Source organism: Corvus hawaiiensis, chromosome 26 (assembly GCF_020740725.1).
Source record: "Corvus hawaiiensis isolate bCorHaw1 chromosome 26, bCorHaw1.pri.cur, whole genome shotgun sequence".
In the NCBI taxonomy this organism is placed as follows: Eukaryota; Metazoa; Chordata; class Aves; order Passeriformes; family Corvidae; genus Corvus; species Corvus hawaiiensis.
Genome location: NC_063238.1, coordinates 18,539,535 through 18,559,213, shown reverse-complemented (window position 1 = coordinate 18,559,213; position 19,679 = coordinate 18,539,535). Strand labels below are relative to the sequence as shown.

Sequence of the window (19,679 nt, the reverse complement as noted above, 5' to 3'; positions counted from 1 at the left end):
TTTTTTTCTCTGCTGAATTATTGTACCTCTTAAAACAAGCTTCATAAATACAGTATATCGCTGTTGAATTTTCAAGGTATCGCCTGTTTAAACAGCTTAGAAGGTATTGCTTTCATTCTCAAAAACTAGGAAAGGGAAGCAAAATCTTTATCTAAGCAGAAATATCCCAATGAATGTATGTAAATCAAAGATGTCATAAGTCCATGATGTAGAAAGGCAGATAACAGGGATTTTAATGTGATATGTTAGTACCTTTTTCAAGATGCATCCATACCTAGAGCCTGGAATCTCAGCTGGGCACACCTCAAAACAAATGAGAGCAGCCAAAATCTCCTCCATCTTAGGAGAATTCAGTGCTACCCAGGGAATGGTGGCCAGCTCCCAACAGAGCCCTCAGCTGCACAGAGTTTTTAGATCTTTTCGATGGGAATAAGAACATGCATTTGTTGTATCCTATCATTGTTGGACAATTGTTATACGGCATATATGATTTATTTATTAGTAGGTTCTGGGTTTATTATGTTTGCCTCATAAGGCAGGACACGTCTATTGCCATATTATTTTAATTTCCTTTTAATAAGAAAATAAAAATATTTCTTTCCTTTTATAAACATTTTAGTCTCCTATTTCAACCTCTAACTTGATTAAGGAATTTACCATGGAAATGTTTGGGGTTTTTTTTTAGAAATATATTTAATTGCTTCCTTGCTTTGTGTCTGTTTTATCCAGAAGAAACCCTGTCTGAATTTTGTCCTTTTGGCTAGAATGGATTTTTTGTGTTGCTTTTAACTGGAAAGTAGGTCAGTCAAGATGATATTCTGCATACATCACACTCAATAATTAACTGTTTTTAAATACACATATATGTGGAAATAGTCACAAACATTATAGAAAGAGATATAACTGTATTTACATGTATGTCTTTGTATATATATCTATCTTTGTATATTTATGTATATAAATATATATTCTGTACTGAGTTCAGGGCCATGTGCCTCCCATTAAAAATGAAAATTAACTTACTGTAACACCCAGACCAGTGAGTTTGAAAGCACTACAGAGGCAGAGCAGGCATTCCTAAGGCAGGAAAGACTTTGGGTTACATAAAAGCCACTTCTCTTTCTAACCCCAGTGTTTTTGATAGTCTGATGGACTCTTTGGATGTGGAGGTGCGTAAAACATGACATGAGATTGTGGAGGAGGTGAAAGGAAAGAGGGAATTTTTGAGCATCTCAGAAAGCCTATAAGGGCCCCAGGACTGAAAATGACACCATAAAGTTCCCAAGAAGAACACTATGACATTTTCCCTGAAATGAAGAAAATAGAAGTCTTAAGAAACAGTTCACAACTTTGCTGTTGTTTGTATGAGGAGAGAAGGAAACAAAAGCAGATGCAAATAAGAAAAACCACAGCTTATTTGGAAAGAAATTGATTGCATTTTGCCTGAAACTGCTTTTATTTCTTTGGATAGAAGCAGAGTTGATAAAGAACTTTTACTATAAACCTTCATGAGGGAACAACTGAAAGCATGTCTTTCAGGGAATCCATTACATTTTAAAGCATAGTTTTTTTCTTTCTTTTGTCTTTCTATTGTGAAAACTATGCAAATGAACACCTACAATAACTCTCATCATGCAGGAGTTTCCTTCAGTGATGGCAAAAATTTTGGGTAATCTTGCGTTAAGAGTCTTGGAAAGGATGAGAAAAACCAATTTCTAGTCAATGTCCTGACTCAGTATCCTAAAAGCTTGATAAGGTACAGGTAACACCTTTGAAACTCTCCCTGCTACTTCCCATATTGTGATTTGTTTTCTAAAACTTTGGTAGAAACTCTTGGGAGGAGGTGGAGAAGAAATTTCCTTTCTTTTGCTACACAGAATCTGAGATCAGACGAAGTTCTCCAAATTGGAGAAATCTTTCTCTCTGCATTAAGAGCAGCACAGAAAATTTAACTTTCCAACTAGAAATTCTGCTAAAGTGGATGGTGGGACAATTTTTAGGTAGAAGGAGGAGAAAAGGTAGTCTGCTTTGTTAGTCCACGGGCCTTTTTTTTTGCCTTGTACTTACTAAATAAGTACATTTGACGTGGTAGTGACTGCTAAGCCCTTCAGTGCTGTTTGTGTCACGTATTGCCCTCACTGCTCAGTGAGTACCTAGAAATTTGTAAGGAGCAGCTCTCAAAGCAGGCTTAACACATCTAGCAGATTAGATGAAATCACTTTCAGCAGTTGTGTGGAGTCGTTTGTTCTGTCAGGAGAAGCAGTAAAACTACTCAGTCTCTTAGAACTGTCTTTCTCTGCTGGTAGCTTCCATCTTTCAGCTGTAACTGACTATTATCCTGGTTCCTACCTCAGCAAAAATAGCAGAAAAGTTTAAACTATGTTCAGAGTTTTCCAGTGGAAAATGTGCTCTAATTGAAAAAAATTGTATTGGATCTCTAGCAGCTGGCAATTCCTTTGCTGCTTTGATTTTATGAGTTTTAATTTGACCTTTTGCTGCATAATATCAATTGCTACTAACTAAAGTCTGTATTCTGACTTACCTGTACCCGATGTATGCATACATGTATTCTGCATGTATGTATGAATACATAGATTTAGAGATGTCACATCTGTATATGGTCTCTATATATGTATTAGAGTATTGATAGGGATAATATATCAAATTTCTATACTTCAAATATTTGTCCATGGCCAGGATGTGCAGTACTTTCTGAAGTGCATATTGTTATACTGAATGCAAAGATCGGGTAGCTGTGGTTCAAAATACTGAAATTTTGCATTTGATAATGCTTTCCATTTTAAAACTTCATCATATTTAAAGAATTCCAGTCCTCTGTTAGGTTTTATTCCAATCAGAATAGAAGGCATTTTCTGAACAAGTCTAGCGACTGTCTTGATACAGATCAGTAATTTTTTTATCTTTACTTTTTTTTTTTTAACTGTATTAGATCTTTCTACAAATCTACTTACGTATTTTCAAGTAATAAAACTGCAAGAGATTAAGGAAAGGAAAAAGGAAAATGGTACCTTTTCATTTGCTAGGAAGGCTATTAAAATTACAAAAATACGTAATGTAGAAGAATGTTGAAATGCTCAAGTTTTTCTGAAAAGCGGTAGTAGGGGATGAAGACTTTTTTACATTTTGAGCTGCAAAATATACTATCAAATATTTCTTTTTTAATTTTAGAATTGAAAGAAAATAACCGTTGATTGAATAGGTGCTTAATAATGTTATCTCCAGATAGCCAGTTACCAGCCTTTTCAGGAAGCATTGGTAACTACAAATAGTGCCCAATCTGCCTTAGTAGCCTTTAATACTGCAGGAAATGTATAAGATGTGTAAAGTGAAGACAAGGAAAAATTCAGCTATTTCCATTCAGTTCATAAACAGTAGGAGAAAGTTCACCCATCCTGAAGGTTTGTGTCTTGCCAGATCAATGTCATTTTTCAGCTGGGATAATAAAGTAGTATAGATTTTCAGCAAGAGTCAAGTTTGTTTCACTATTTAAGCCTGTTTAATGATAACATTGGATTGTGCCTGAATGAACAAATATTGGGTCTTTAAAGGAAACTTAAATCTGGTTACACCTGTTTTCTCATGTGAGAGATGCTGTTATTTCATCCAGTCTCCTGAAGTACAGCAATAGGCTATGTGAGATTAAAGAGGGTCAGTTCTCACTTCTGGATAGCATAGCATAGCATTGCAATTTGTTTCAGTAGACTTCCCATCTTGAAAAAGTCGTGATGCTTTAAAGTCCGGTCCCTGAGGATTCCAATCCAGTTGGTTTTTCAGTGAATGAACAAACTGGACAAACCTTGATTTGTCATAGACCATATTCTCTGGAATTCTTTGATTATTTTTGTAGTAATGAAAGAAAATAAAATCCCAGTTTACTGAATAAAAGAACAACTAAGGAACAAACAAACAAACAAAAAACCCAAAACAAAATTCCCAAACTTAATGTTTGATTTTCTAGAGACAGCAAAGAAATAAAATTTGTCAAGAAGATTTGAAAGACCTATAACTGAATTATATTCCTTATGTCTTTTGAATTTTTTAATTACAAAAAAAATGATACCAGTAATTTCCATCGTGATATATTGTTGACATGATTTCATATGACCATGAATAACTTCAACTTTCTTCCTCAGGCTTCACATATTTCTACAAAGGAAAAGAGTACTGGAAATTCAATAACCAGATGCTCAGGGTGGAACCTGGCTATCCCAGATCCATCCTCAAGGATTTTATGGGTTGTGATGGACCAACAGACCGAGATAAAGACCGACACAGCCCTCAAGATGATGTTGACATTGTCATCAAACTGGACAACACAGCCAGCACTGTGAAAGCCATAGCCATCGTCATTCCCTGCATCCTGGCCTTGTGCCTCCTTGTCTTGGTTTACACTGTGTTCCAGTTCAAAAGGAAAGGAACACCCCGCCACATACTGTACTGCAAACGCTCTATGCAAGAGTGGGTGTGATGTAGGGTTTTGGTTTTTTTCTTTCCCTCCTAGGAGTTTGTGGTAACTTGAGATTCAACACAAGAGCTGTTATGCAGTTTCCTAGCTAGGAGCGGGCATCTGTCAGTCTGAAACAAAGCTGATCTTTAAAACCCAGGGGGTTGCCTGTCCTGCACATGAGTGGCGATTCGCTCAGCTGGGAAGTTTCCATGATACACAGTATCTGCTGTTTCTTCAGTCCTTTGTCTTTCTTTGTCATTAAATTCTAGGCCTTTCCTCTGCACGCTCAACACCCTATAAACTATCAGGATTAACTAACGAAGAGGAATAAAAATATCTCCAATGTTTCTACATTTTTCCCTTAAGGCCTGTTCCCCTTTGAAAAATTTTTTGCTGAAAGTAAATTTTTTTAGAGAAACACAACAACCAACAATGGAACTTTCAGGAAAGTGAGAAGACCCAAAACAGCTTTGTCTCCAAAGAGGATTGCTTTCTGTCTGCTATGGATAAAGTCCTATACTCCTACTTCCAGTTTTGTCAGGTGGGAGACTCGGATGACACGCAGGACTTCAGACTGTTTGGACAGCCATTTTCCAACAAACAAGGGGCCAAAATATCTGCAATATAGTAACAGCCTTAATAATACATTCATTTTGTGTTTTTTACAGCTGCTCTGGGCTACATCCTCAATGTTTTAAACTCATATTCAATACTATATTCAAGCAGAACCTTTTTATTGGTTTGATTTTTGGTTAGTTTTCCTACATTATCTTTCCCAAGCTGTACCAAGCCAACTGCTCCAGGCCTTTTATAGGTCTGTCAGGAGCACTCATTCCAAAGCATGGTAAAAAGGAGTGTGTCTCTGAAGTGGATTTCAATAAACTAAAACAACAGACATGCTATTGAGAAACTTGACACTGGCATTATATTGGTGGTGTAACCCTTTGAGAACTATTGCATCCAGTTTTCAGAGTCTGGTGGTTGTTAATCTTGGTATCATTCAATTATAGAATTGTGTTTGGGTAATACAGGTTTTAAAAGAAAATCAGTTTTTCAAAACAGATTTCTTGTGACTGCAAGTGTTTTTAATTATTTGCATTATTGATAGAAAAGCATTTGTAACATGAATAGAAAACAAAATACATTTACCAGCTACTTTCTTGTTAAAGGAACCAAACGTATTTTAGTAATTTCTACCACTTATCAAGAATTTTTCTGAGCTGGCAACAATTTTATAGCTTAGCCTCTTACCTTAAGCATCTTGGATTTCTCTTTTGAAACTATGTTGCATGACAATTCAATTTGCCTCTGCAGGGGTAGAGTTACAGTTTCAAAGGAAAGCTAAGATGATGACTCTGATAGTGCATGAGTATCCTCTGGTGTGTTACCCCTTTGCATGTTCATCATAGTTCTCAAAGGGTTACAATTTCTGGCCTTCAGTCAAACATGGTATCACTGACAGAGCCAAGGAACCGCCAAAACATTTTGTCATTCTGTGTAATTTGTGCTAACAGCAGTATTGTCATTTTCATGTGACCTGCAGAGCAGGTTTGTATCAATAATTTTTTCCTAGAGAAAAGTCAGCAACTGACAGACCTCTTTATTGATTTTAGGAGCTGCTTCTTGCAGTGATAGGCTTTACAGTCACTGGGCTGTGAACTTATTAAAGATGGTCAGAATGATGCACCCCAAAAGTCAGACACCTGGTTTTTTATGAAAGCCAGGATTTGAGGGGAGTAGCTTTTGCAACAATGAACAGCTTGCCTTGAACTTGATTATTGACCTGTTGACTGTCATTACCAAGTTAAACATTGTCTTCTGTGAACAGCTTCACTGTCTGAATTTCCTTAAAGTGTACTGTCCTATGTCTTTGACCTTTAATTTACAAACTGGCACAAACTGAAGGGAATCTGGTGTTGCAAATGAACTAAGATGAGTTTTATTTCTTGAAAGGCCTGGTAGACATGATCCAAAATTTGAGAAAAAAATTGAAGTGTTTTAGTAGGAGAGAAATGACATAGACTAAAATATTTATGATAGGTCTGTAGAAAGGTATTTTGCTATGTATACATGCACACTCTAAAAATGAATTACAGCAGAAGTTAATTTTTATTTAACTTGAATACAATTTTCAGTATAAAATTATTATTTCTACAAATATCTAGTTATTAATGAAAACGTTATAGGAAAGTATTAAAATACTTGAAATGGCCAGTATGGGCTTTTACATAAAATGAGACTTTTATACTACGTTCAACCAATTTCTTACTGGTTTCTTAATCCACATAACTGGATCACTTTTTAGAGAGTGTAGGTATATATACATATATATTATGATTATTATTGTTTTGGTAATGGATAGCTTGACTGCCTTGAATTTATATTTATATTGAGCATAGCATGGAAAATAGTATGCCTTTTTTTCAATTACATGATTTTGTATTGATTTGAGGACTTATGAACATATGTGGCATGCTATAAAGCATTGCAAACTTACTTCGTAGAGCATAAACAGATATACATATGTATGGTTAACAAAAATGAAGATTAGAAAAAGATATAGTTTTACAACAAATATGCAATGCAGATGGCATTTTGGAGATGTTTTGTAGAAGTACTGCATACTCTAGCTTAGAAGCGCACCAGTATCAGCCCATAGCATTAATTAGTAAATCCGTCAGTTGTTGCTGAAAATATAGATTTATTGACAATTTAGTTGCGCAGGATTTTTGCTGCAGATCAGGTCATTTGGTGAATTTGAAATTCTATGCTGTTTGTCATATGTATTAAGATGTGTGTGTTTGTATACTTATAAAAGCACACAAACACACACATATGCAGACATGCACATTTTAATCCATTCAGAAAATTTTATTGTCAACAAACTACTATAACTTACGTTCTGCTATAGGCAGAACAAAATGATTGATGTTGCTGTTCCAATTTTTTCCCTTAGATAGTTGGAGGAAAATACTAAAAGCACTACTTATTCTGCATTTGTTTTTCCTCTACAATAGGAGAGTTTATATTATTTTAAAGTTAGAACAGCATCTCATCAGTTTTGTTATTCATTTGAAAATTTCATTTCAATTTTGAAGTATCTTTAATGGCAGCTTTAACTTCTTCTGCAACCGTTTCCCTGACAGTAATGAAGTGCTGAGCATGTTGACTGTTGTTCTTTGATAAGGTAACAAAAATATTTGTGTTTGGAGAATTTAACTGTAATTATGCAGGAAGGTAAGTGTGATAATTCTAGTGCTTGGTATATGGTACATCGTAGATACATTAATACATGATAAGTTGATTGTTGAATCTATTTTCTTTTACTTAAAAGTGCATATATTCTATATACAGAGAGAGGGAGAAAAAATATTATATTGGCATGTTTATGTCATGCAAAGCAAGATTGTGTCAACATTTCTGTTACATACTCATGTTTTCAGTAGGTTGTAACGCAGTCATAAAGGTTTGCTTTAAGTAAAAGATGTAGGAGCATTTGCGTTCACTGTAATTTCCAAATACATACTGGCTAGTTTCAAATTACAGACGTTCAGAGTAAATTAGGGATGTTGTCTGATCTAATTTTGAACTCAAATTTGTAAAAGTTCTAAGATAATTTTTTTTTTTTAATAGTTGTTTCTCTACAAGGGCCTATAACTATCAGAATTAAGAAAAAGCAAATCAAAAATATTTTCAGTTCTGCAATCTGGGTGCCTGCTCATGTGCCGTAACTTTTTTAATAAACATTTCCATATTGCTATTGTCATGATCTGTACTGTGGAACAATACAAAACTGAATATGTATTGTATTAATCAGCTACAGTCTATCAACTGACTACAGAAGGTTGTGTATCTTCAGAGTACTATGGTCTGTATGATGCAAAAGGCCAGAGTAGATTATGGCAGTGTTTCCTTTGGCCTTTCAATATCTAAACCTATGAAAAGATTATTGACTGCAGACAAAATTAATTTTTATCAAAAAATACATTTTAAAAATATGTAACTGTATATTTACTGGATAGACTGGGATGGAGAGACTCAAATGGCTCCAAAGGAGCCCTTTCAAGTCTCTGAATAAATGTAATACATATTTTATATATTCCTATGAACTTTTGTTCTTTTTCTTCTTTCAAAGTGGGACAAAGGGAGGGGATAATTAAAGAAAAAGATTTTTTTAAGGCTAATTTTGTGAATGAAAATAACATAAGCTTATAGATCCAAACATAAGGGGCAGACTTACACTTTTTCTTAGAAGCGTACTTCACATCCCCAGTTGCTTGATCAAGACTCCTGTACCATTAGCACTGTGGGTTAAGAACTGAGTGTAAGGCTTAATTTTTGAATTTTCAACTTTTTGGGGGGTCTTACTTTACAATCTAAATGTCAGTTAAATGTAGCTTTTGGTACCAAATTATATAGAATCTAATTCTAGCTTGTTGGTTAGAAAAAAGTGCATAATCTAGGAAGTTGGTCTGCCTATTAGCAATGGAAGCATTACTTTCCTATTCTATTTTTTTTTTTTTTTTGCATTTGAACCATTGTTAGGACAAATCTTAAAAAACACACATAATAAACTGAACAGTGAATGTTCCAGGCACTGGATTTTTAAGGAAGTAGAAATGCAAACTACCATACCATTAGCAGCCTACTTTGGAAAGAGCATGAGATGACTGGGCAGAGGAGCAAGGATATGACTGCAGGGGCTTGCTCCATCCTGGCTCCCTTATCTCCTCACAACATGGCCTAAGTTTTATTACCTCTTGCAGAGGTGAAGGAAGCCATGAACCATGGCAGTGGGAGATGTGAAGCAGCCATTACAGAAGAATAGCTCCTGGTTTGCCTTTTTTGTCAAGACTGTGTCTGGACACCTCTTTTTCCAGAAGTATAAATAGATGACTGCAGGTCTATGAGCCATAAGGGAAGTCATTACTATCAGCTGAGGAAACAAATGTCACTGGCCACTTAGGTGTCCAACTATGCCGTAAATCAAGTAATATTGTCTGGAAGCTAACGAACAGATAACCTGTTATTCAATACAGTGGCATAGTTGTGATACCCCAGCATTGTAATGTTATGCATACTTCCTCAGCTCAGACTACACAGACTGCAGACAAACAGAGTGGTTCTCCTGAGATAAGACCATTTAAACATATGTCAGTTACAAAATTGGGTGTAAATGAACCATGTGCTCATAAAATTAATCTCTGATATATGCATGTAATTCAATGAATTTTCTGCCACTAGTGTCATGAAAAATGTGTAATGTGTGAGTCAAATTTGTCTAACCCATTCTTGTGACTTGCCATCTGAAATGTCAGAGGCTGAGAGAGACAGACATTGTCATCAGTGCCATCAATGCTGAAAATGTCTGGTAAACATCAAAAGCATACCATCACTTGTTGCAAACTGGTTCCGTTTGATGCTTGATCTAAGGTAGCCTCTAATGTTAGGCAGCATAGATTTTGTATGATGTGGCAATATTTGATTATGTAAGTATTATGTAGGAATGCCCAGTAATAATCAGAAGATCATATTTTGAGGGATCATCAGCACGTGACCACAGCAAGCATCTGTTCCTAAAATCAAAATGTATTTCAAGGAAGGATGTAGATAGCATTAAACACATGCATTATAAACAGGTCTTGTTTCCCAGTATACGTAAGTTTTAGCATATCGTTTACAAATTGTGGTCAGTTAATTAACATTTGGAGTTGCGTCTGCCATTTTGTCTTTGAAAGAGGACATTCTGTGAGTGGCATCCATAAAGTGTGTTTAGTTTCTGAAGATGGCCTTAAGTATTGCTCTGGTCTACCAACAGTATAGATGAAATAAATTTTAGATGCAGAGACGATATAAATGAATAAAGGCTGATGTAAACTAGCATGCTAAAGACAGTTTTCTATACTTGGATGTGCATGCAGCATAGTGCTACTTGCTGTCACAGTAAAACTTCATAAACAGTAATCATTATACATGCCAGCCATTTATGAAGGCATGAAGTCACATAGCTTAGTTTCTTCTGCTTCTGTAGAATAACATTGTCCACAGATTATAATTACAGCCACCACATAAACCAAGGTTTTCTGTTTAGTTAATAGTAATTTCTACCATATGAAATTGAATCATGTCCCTTTTATAACTACAATTTTAATCTTCTTGGAGCAGCATATCTTAATTCATAGCCTTTCATGCCCTTTTGTTGGTTCTTTTTTCTTTTGCTCTTGCAGTAAAATATATACTGAATATTGTCTCCATCTTGTGGGATAATCATTCTGTGCCATGCATGTGTCTTGGATACCCCATTTACCCATCCATCATTCTGGGAACTGGCTTTCTAGGAACTGGGATTAGTAACAAAATGCTGACATAAAATAGCTTCCTAAAGTACCTGGTTAGTCCTTAACAATGTGACAATGGAGTTTGAAGAGTTTTTAATGAAGTATTGTGTTACTTACATACCGGCAACAGAACAGTATAACTCTGTAGTAAATGTCCATATGGGTTCACCACTTGTAGAGTTGTGTGTTGAGTTATAAAAGAATGTTTCTAATTCATATTTTCATCCTGATATGTTGGTGTTTAACACCCAGTTTACATACACATTCATAGCTTACATGGCTGTGCATAAATTCATCTGCCTTGTCAAAGCCAAGAGTACTTAGTATCAGCAGGTAATCAGTGTTTATAAGGTATAAAAAATTTGATTCCCTTACTATCATTTTGCAACCTTAAAGAAGAGAAAATAGGTTTTTCCATAGTATAGAGTGATGGTTTCTAGTCCTCTTTATCAGTGTTTAAAATTAGATGATGTTAAATAGAGCTCAAAAAGTACTGGTTTACAACAGATATATTGCAGGTAAATGCACAGCCTCATGTTTGGGCATACAATGATTCTAAACAGAGAAGAACACATCTTATCTGCTATGCTTGGCCATCGCCATAAAATTGCCAGTGCTCACATACCGATCACCTTCATATCTTCCAGGATCACTGTGTTGAAGTCAACTCCAAGCAGTTTGTCTGCTTGGATAAGAGCAGAATTATGTAACTTAGGGAATGATACATGTGATGGCATACTTTCAGAAGGCATCATAAGCAATGTACAGCACTGCTTTAAATGACCATGACAACTACAATTCATACCTGCAAGGCATAGCTGCAGCTTGTATGTACATGATTGTGTTTTACCTCATATGATAAACTGCTATGAATTCTGGCCGTGCATCACCAGGCACATGAAAACAATTGAAAATACCTTTCAGAATAACCATTGTCAATACTCACAACTTATGGAAATAACTGAGAATAACTGAGATCATTATACTCAACAAAATTTAACCTTGAATAGGAATCCAGAGTTGAAGGAATGCGTGATGATGAAAATAATCTATTCCCAACTCTTACTCTATGTAATGCATTAGATAAAGCACTGTCAAGTATATATATATATATATATATCTGTCTTTACTATGCTTCTAAAACATACAGCTATCACTTGTCAAATCACAGTATTGTCTTACTGTGTCTGGTTGAAAATAATTTTACAGGATAGATCAAAGTTCATGATCGTCCCTTTTCCCCTTTCTAGACATGCTACCACCTTCAAAGGAATGCATACTGATAGCAGTCCTTGGATCACAGTGACAATAAATACAGTTTTAAATTAACACCCTGTTGAAGTCTTTCTCAGAGGAAACTTAAACTAGTCATGAACTTTCTTTCCACGACTTCTAGGACCCACAGGAAAACCACCTAGGTCTTTTGGTCAAAGACTGCAGACAGACATAGGAAAAGCAGCATAAGAATGTTTCCATTTTTGATTTCCAAAAGAATATAGGAAAAGGAATGAAAACATTTTGACTTATAAGCACAGGTGCAACACCAATTTGTCAAAAAGAGATGGAGACAAGGATCCCTAACACCACTAAAATTTCATGTAATCAACAATAAAGGAGAAGAGATATTACCAAGAACTTAGTGGTAACTTGGAAAGTATTATTGGCCTCCAACAACAAAGACACCTGTTAGGTATCTGAAAGTATACCTGAAAGTCCACTGAATTCTGTATTTGGAGTCATAACCCACCAGACAGCAGTCAGTCAAAAAGCTTCTCCATATAGTTGCTCTAAACAGACTGCAAATATATATATAGTAATATATATAGTACATTATTTATCTGGTGCAATCAAAATCTTTTGAGATGGATTTAGTCAAACTAATATTAACCTGAATCTTTGTGTCAAAACTGGTCCCAGTGAAATGTTATTCTGTTTGTTCTCAGAAATTAGATCTAAGATGATTTGAAGAACTCCGCTGCATAAAATACTGAAGGACAAAGAAGACTTTAACCTCTACTAGTTTATATTAGTCATGTATCTTTATTTCTGTGATAGTCTTGAAGTGTGTGATATGACAGAAATACTTTTATGGCCATTGGATGGATCATCGATTTCTATTTCTATATGTAAATTGATAAATACAGTCAAACTTCTGATTCCCCTCCACCCCCATTTCTCACTGCACCTTGACATGTTTTCTGACTCATTAAGGCAATATTGAATTTTATATTCTCTTGATAGGCAAGTGGGAAATGATCTGTTCATTATACAAAGAAGCAAAGAAAAAACAATTTTGTCTTCTATCTCATTTAATCATATACAACTTTTTACACTTTTTCACTAGGAATTGCAGTGAAGAGGTAGTACCTTCTCAAATCTCCTGCAAATATTTGCAGAACTTGATGCATATCTTTCACTGAATCTTGTTAATTGTCCAATACTCCAACACTCCAACTAACTTAGATCAGATTTTTGAAGTCTTTACCATCCACTGACATTGCCATCCTTAAGTCCTTTATGAAAAAGCCATGCTACAGCCAGCACTGATCATCATGGATTCTTTATCTGCATCTTGGAAATATTTGACTTGTCAGATGTACAATAGTCTAACAGCAGAGACCTACCATTTTTGATGCCAGCCATTGCACACCATTTGTATGCATGGCCTATGACCTCTCTGAAAGGTGAGCAGACTAGAAAGCTGCATTTCAACAGTCTGTGTTATTTCCAGAGGTTCCAGTTCTCATGTTTAACCTGTTCTCTTTCTCCTTTGTATTCTGATGCCTATAATCTGTGTCATGGATATTCGGACAAGAATTTTATGGCTGAACTCCTTCCTCTACCACAAGTCAGTTCATACACATCCATCAATTGCCATTACCTTACCACTGTGGCATAATAGGCTAGCACTGTTGCATGGCAGAATGCTTTGCTGTTATGCACTGTTTTCTGATTGATCCTAATTTTCCAGTATCACAAATAACATATTTATAAAGAACTCTCTCTGTCATCTGCTACTGTAGTCTTGGATTCATTGCCCAGTTCAGTCATAGCTTGCAGAGAAAGGTGCAGGTGTTTGACTTCTGAGGTTTACTTTATGTTATAGGTGTTCCTATATGGTCAGAAACTCTTTGAGGGATGCAATGTCTTCTACTTGCCAGTCCTGTGGTAGTATTGTTAGCAGTTAAAGCATGTGAAGCTACTTTTGTCAGTCTGTAGTCAGCTAGAGTTTGATATGGATATATACAAGAAGGGTACATTGCTTCATACAAATCCTTGTGTCTCTTTATGAATAACATGCACCTTGCTTTCTCTCCATGTGCTGTATTCTTGTATCTATCAGAACTTGATTTCTTCCACAGTTCTGCTTGTTGGGTGTTACTTTAGCAGCTGATTCCATTTTCCTTCTCGTTGACATTTCTTCATCCCTGTAATTCCAACAGAAATTGTTCTGGTTCCAATATGTTAGCTAGAAGCTACTACAATTGTGACTCTGCCTGCACAGTGATTTGCTTATTTATCCTCCATGTCTGAGAAAGAGGGAGTCAACCTTTCATGCAGAGACAAGGGTGTTTGTGCAGTTGATAGGATATCTCTGAAAGTGGTTTTATGCATAACATGACCATAAAACTCACATATTGTTAAATATCAACTCTTCAAGCTCTACATCTTCAACCCCCCAACAGTTGTTCATTTAATTTTCAAAGCCTGACAAATAAGTCAGAATATGGATGTGATGATTTCCCTGTGTGAAACAAATTTCTCATTTTTATTCCCTTTTCTCTGCATAGCTCCATATTCATTTCATGCCCATGTTCTGCTTATTAGGGTGTGTGTTAGTATCAAAATAACTGGAGCATTTATTTGCTTTCTGCAAGTGAATTTCATTTTATTATTGTTATTTTATTGGCTCACACAGCATTCTATACAGTAACCTTTTTATAACTGACATATGTTATTCCTTCAGGTAGCTTCTACTGACAAACACAAAGCTTGTTTGTGTGCAAATGCAAGGCTGACTAAATGGTGCTAAAGTGTATTATGACTGTCAGATATAATCAGGCAAAATTTTGTGGTGCTTAGACTGATTTTTTTCATTGATTTTATTGATCAATGCATTGAACAGTGTTTTATTATACACAAATTGTCTTTTGTTAGTAAATCAAGACCTCATAGTGCATTGTTAAACTAAATGGGTTAATTAATCTATGTAACAGCTCACCAAGCTAATCTCTTTAACTCCTTTTACTGTTGTGTCATTAAAGGTCAAGGGGTCATGATAATAATCTCATTGCTGTAGACCATTAACATGACTGAACATTTTCAACAAAGTACTTATGTTTACAATGCTATAACCCTTTGACTGCTGCGGCAACCTTTAACCACCGAACGTCACATGCTAGAATCATCATTATGGTTCTTGCCATGGCAATCAAAGAGTTAAGGGCTGTGCAGTGATTTGTTTTATATTTATTAATTTATATTTATTTTTTGTTTTCTTTTGAGAAGGGGGAAATTGGGGTGGGGCAGTTCTTGTCTGCTGTAAGTGTCTTAACCAAGGGAAGGGTTAAAACGGCTTTTTATACTATTGCATCTTATGTACTTACCATCGTTTCATTGTGTTGTAATTAAAAAAAAAAATCTGTCAATAAATAAGAGAACAGAAAAAAATTTTCATAAAGGCATTGTGGTTTAATTGGTATATATTGCTGTAAGATTTATCACTGCTGTTCTTTAGATATTGTATAGCATTAAAGCCAAATTTAGCCTCAGAACAGGAATGCCTAATAACAGATAATGACAATGTATAGAGATATTATGGATGTGGCTATGAGCAAGATGAAGTAAACATTAGTTAATTTTTCTAATCAAGATAGCGTAGGAAAAACTAATTTGTGTTGGAAAAGAGGTGGAGTAAGTGAGAGTGGACCTACTTCTGTGATGTCTGAGAGATTGCTGTCACAGCCACTGAAAAAATGAACAGGTGGCTGACTTCCTTCCTTTGTTGTATGTAGCAAAACCATGACAAACTTAATGTAAAGAAAAGTTGAGTCGAATGATTCAAATTAGAAAATGGGCAAAGAGTAAACACAACAACAAAAAAAATTTCTTGAAATCAAATCACAATAGAAAACCAGAAGACTAAGAGACTAATAATACCTAAGCTACTTGAAGCTTTGCTCTTTTCCATTCTAAATGAGAGATGCATGTGTAAAACAAAGGTCACTGACTGCAGTTCTCAGACATGAGAGAGGAAAAGATCCCTGGCTGGGCCTTACCTACAGGTGACTAATAGGAAAAACACCAGTTCTGAATGGAATGATTTGGGGAGTGTCTCTATCTCATCATCCTTAAGTTCATGGAAGTACATTGTTTCTGAAAGATTGGAATTAAAACAACTTCCAAGCTGATTCATGTCTTCTCAATACCACTCATTTCATAGGTAAGGGTGATGCTACCAGCAGAAAGTGATTAGTAAACATCAGCAATCACAGTTAACATATGAGAAATTTGCTGCTGTTTTTCAGATCTATTGCCATACAATTATGTTGCAGATAATTAGGGGTTTTTTTAATGTTTGGGCCTAAATTCAAGATATAGCTTCCAGGTATTCTCCTACAAAAATCTTTCCAATCAAGAAATAATTACTATGTTAATTAACTAGACAAAAATGATTGTATGTAACAGATATTCTTAATCACTGCTTGCCAATCACTTTCTTGTTGCTTATTTGAATTATTAAAAACGGTGAACACAATCAACTAAACATTTGGACATCAATAGCTCTCAGTGGAATTTAAGCTTATGAATATATTATATATTACTTTCTTCAGGTCAAAACAGCATTCAATGGCATAGAATATGCTCATTTTCCACTCAGAAGAAACTAAAAATAAAATAAACCAATATTTTATGGAACACTTACTGAGCCAAGTGGGAAAACTCTGGGAACTTACTATGAGTTATAAGGATTACACTTTAATGAATATTATTCAGTCCTAAAATCCACAATACACATGAGTAAACTGCCTTTTCTCCAAGTATATTGGCAGTGTACTGCTGGTGTTGGTGAAAATGAGTCTGTGTTGGTAAGGAGATTTTTGCTATAAGATATGCAAATTTTAGGTGCACATTTGATCTGTGCTTCATGAGTATAAAAAGCTAGACCCTAATCCATGCCTAAGCAATGTTCACTCAAGTCACTTTCAACCCAAAGGGAAGTACTATGAGCCTTTCCACAAACATTCAGAATGTGAAGGAGTTTTCCCAAGACTTGACAAAACCTTATTCTCTTACTTCAGTATGTGTCATATTAAATGCAACATACAGACTTTTTCATTTAAGTGCCTCCTTCCCCCATAAGTTTTAAATTTATTTTTATATTTTAAATCTGAGATATTCAGATTCAGGAGAACCCAAGTATTTAGCTGTAAAGGTAAATCTTCATGCAACAACAAAAAGAAAAGTATTTGAAAAATATTTTTTAGATGTTTTTATATTAGTATTTAATTTCTGAAAAGTTTTCAGGCTGAAATAAATATCATTGCTACCACACCACTCAATATATTGACATGAAGTTTGGCTTGCAACTTATTCATTCCTTTACAAGTTACTGCAAGAAACAACTCTTAAAGAGCATGCTTAATTTCCCAGATGTTTGTGTGAAATTACAGTCATTAATAACCATATTGATTATCTTTCTTCATTTCTCCAGAATTCTTCGATTTAAAATTTTACCCTGAAGCGACCTGCAGAGGCTGTCTTGTTATCCATGACTTGCTCACTTGGTGTCTCAATTGCTAGATGAGAGATTTACTGTGCAGTGATTTTTTTGTTGTGGTTCATAGATAATTCTTGCTTTGATTTTCAGCATCAGTCAAACATTCTCACTGTGACAAACAACAAGTGTGGCTGCACTCCCCTTGTTTCTACACCAGGAAGCTGTTATTCTGTCACACTGGCCAGCTTCCCACTGCATGCCTTTGATCATACTGTGATTAAAGTAATAGATTCAGTTTAAAAAGATCCTGAAGAGCATGTTGTTCTTTTGCAGTGAAATATTATCTGTGAAGGACTAGTTTTACAAGGAAGATATGGAGTATCGAAATACTGCCACAGTGTCAAATAACTTTGTTGTCAAATCTCTCCCAGGTCTGGTTTCCATGGCAGTTCACACTGTGTATGCTTTGCAGATTTTCTCTTGGAGTTCACTAGCTAGACCTTTTAGATGTAAAACCTGTGTTTACTTTTGTGAGGCAGTTATTCCAGGAATCACAATGGCATACTGGGTAAGATAGCATCATCCTTTCCATATGATCCTAGCAGGTAGAAGAATTTCAGGCATAAGGCATGTTCTGAAAATATTTCAATTCAAAAAGAAATAGAGCCTCACAGTTCATGAGAAGTTCAGTTCAGTTAGAAGAATTATGAATTTGTGAGTCCTGTTTAATTGTCAATGAGTCAGGCACTCTTTAGTTTCAGAACTGAAGCGAACTCAAGAGGTAAAGTTTGACCTTCTCCAAGGTCAGCTTAGTCTATCAGAAAAACAGTTTGAGATCAGAAACTTAAATGCCCCTTACGAGTTTAGCAAAGGGAATAATTGCCAACTTGTAGCTCCTAACCTGTGCCTAAATTAACCACATTAGGGCTCTACCTGAATATAATAGATTTGTACCATAGCTGGGGGCCTGCGGAAGTTGGTTCCTCTCTCGGTTGAACAGGCAGATACATTTAGGAACTAATTTAAGACTCTTTCTCTTCATAATACACATAAGTTAAATCAATTGTATCCCTTTCACCCCTCAGCCAGGAGAACAGAGATGCAGACAATAGAATAAATGTTGGGTACAGCAAAACTTAGAAACTCCTGTGATGAAATGAAATGGGGTATGTCAGCACTGTCAGGAATCACAATACAAAGGAAATGAAAATGGAAAGGCAGCTCAATACATGCTTCTCTGTGGTTAAATACATGACATAAACTTGCGTACCTGACTTTCCTACAGCTTTGTACTACCACTGGACACTGCTCAGGAAACAACCAAACCTGAGTATCCCATTGGAGCCAGTCCTCCACAAACTTCTGCACAGTGAGTCCTTCCCACAGGCTGCAATTCTTCATGAGCTGCTCCTTTGTGTGTCTCTTTCACAAGGTGCAGTTCTTCAGGAACAGGCTGATCCAGCTTTGGTCCCCCGTGGGGTCACAAGTCCTGCCTGAAAACCTGCTCCAAACTCCTTCAGAGTGATGGTCCTCTCTTCATGGGGCCACAGGTCCTGCAAGGTGCCTGCTCCAGTGCAGGCTTCCCATGGGGTCACAGTCTCTTTCAGGTACCTCTGCCTGTGTGGAGTCCTCCACAAGCTGCAGGTGGATCTCTGCTTCATCGTGAACCTGCATGGGCTGCAGGAGCACAGCTGCTTCACCATGGCCTGCATCAGGGGCTGTAGGGGAATCTTTGCTCCAGTGCCTGGAGCACCTCCTACCCCTCCTTCTTCACTGACCTTGGTGTACTCAGAGCTGTTTTTCTCCCATATTATCTCTCTGTCTGCATTTGCAGGGGTTTTCCCTCCTTCTTAAATGCATTATCCCAGAAGCACTATCACTATCACTGGTGGGCTCAGCCTTGGCCAGTGGCAGGTCCTTCTTGAAGCCAGCTGCTCTTGGCTCTGTTGGACATGGGAGAAGCTTCTATCAGCTCCTCAGAGAAGCCACCCCTGTAGTCCCCAGCTACCAAAACCTGGCCACGCAAACTCAACACAACCCCTTCTTGATTTCTTTTGTTTAAGTCAGCTAAAATTCAGCTATAATTAAGTCACCCATCACCTGTACCTGTTGCTCATATGCTGGCTTATATCATACAGCTCAAGCTTATAAC

General features: G+C 36.2%; 1 protein-coding gene across 1 annotated transcript in view; it reads left to right on the top strand.

The window, feature by feature from the left end:
* MMP16 (matrix metallopeptidase 16) overlaps positions 1-15,491 on the top strand; it is a 174,632-nt gene extending 159,141 nt beyond the window's left edge. Inside the window, exon 10 of the mRNA XM_048286375.1 lies at positions 4,155-15,491. Within this exon, the coding sequence (XP_048142332.1) occupies positions 4,155-4,489 (335 nt within the window). The 3' untranslated portion in view covers positions 4,490-15,491. The remainder of the gene's footprint in view (positions 1-4,154) is intronic.
* Positions 15,492-19,679: the final 4,188 nt, after the last annotated feature.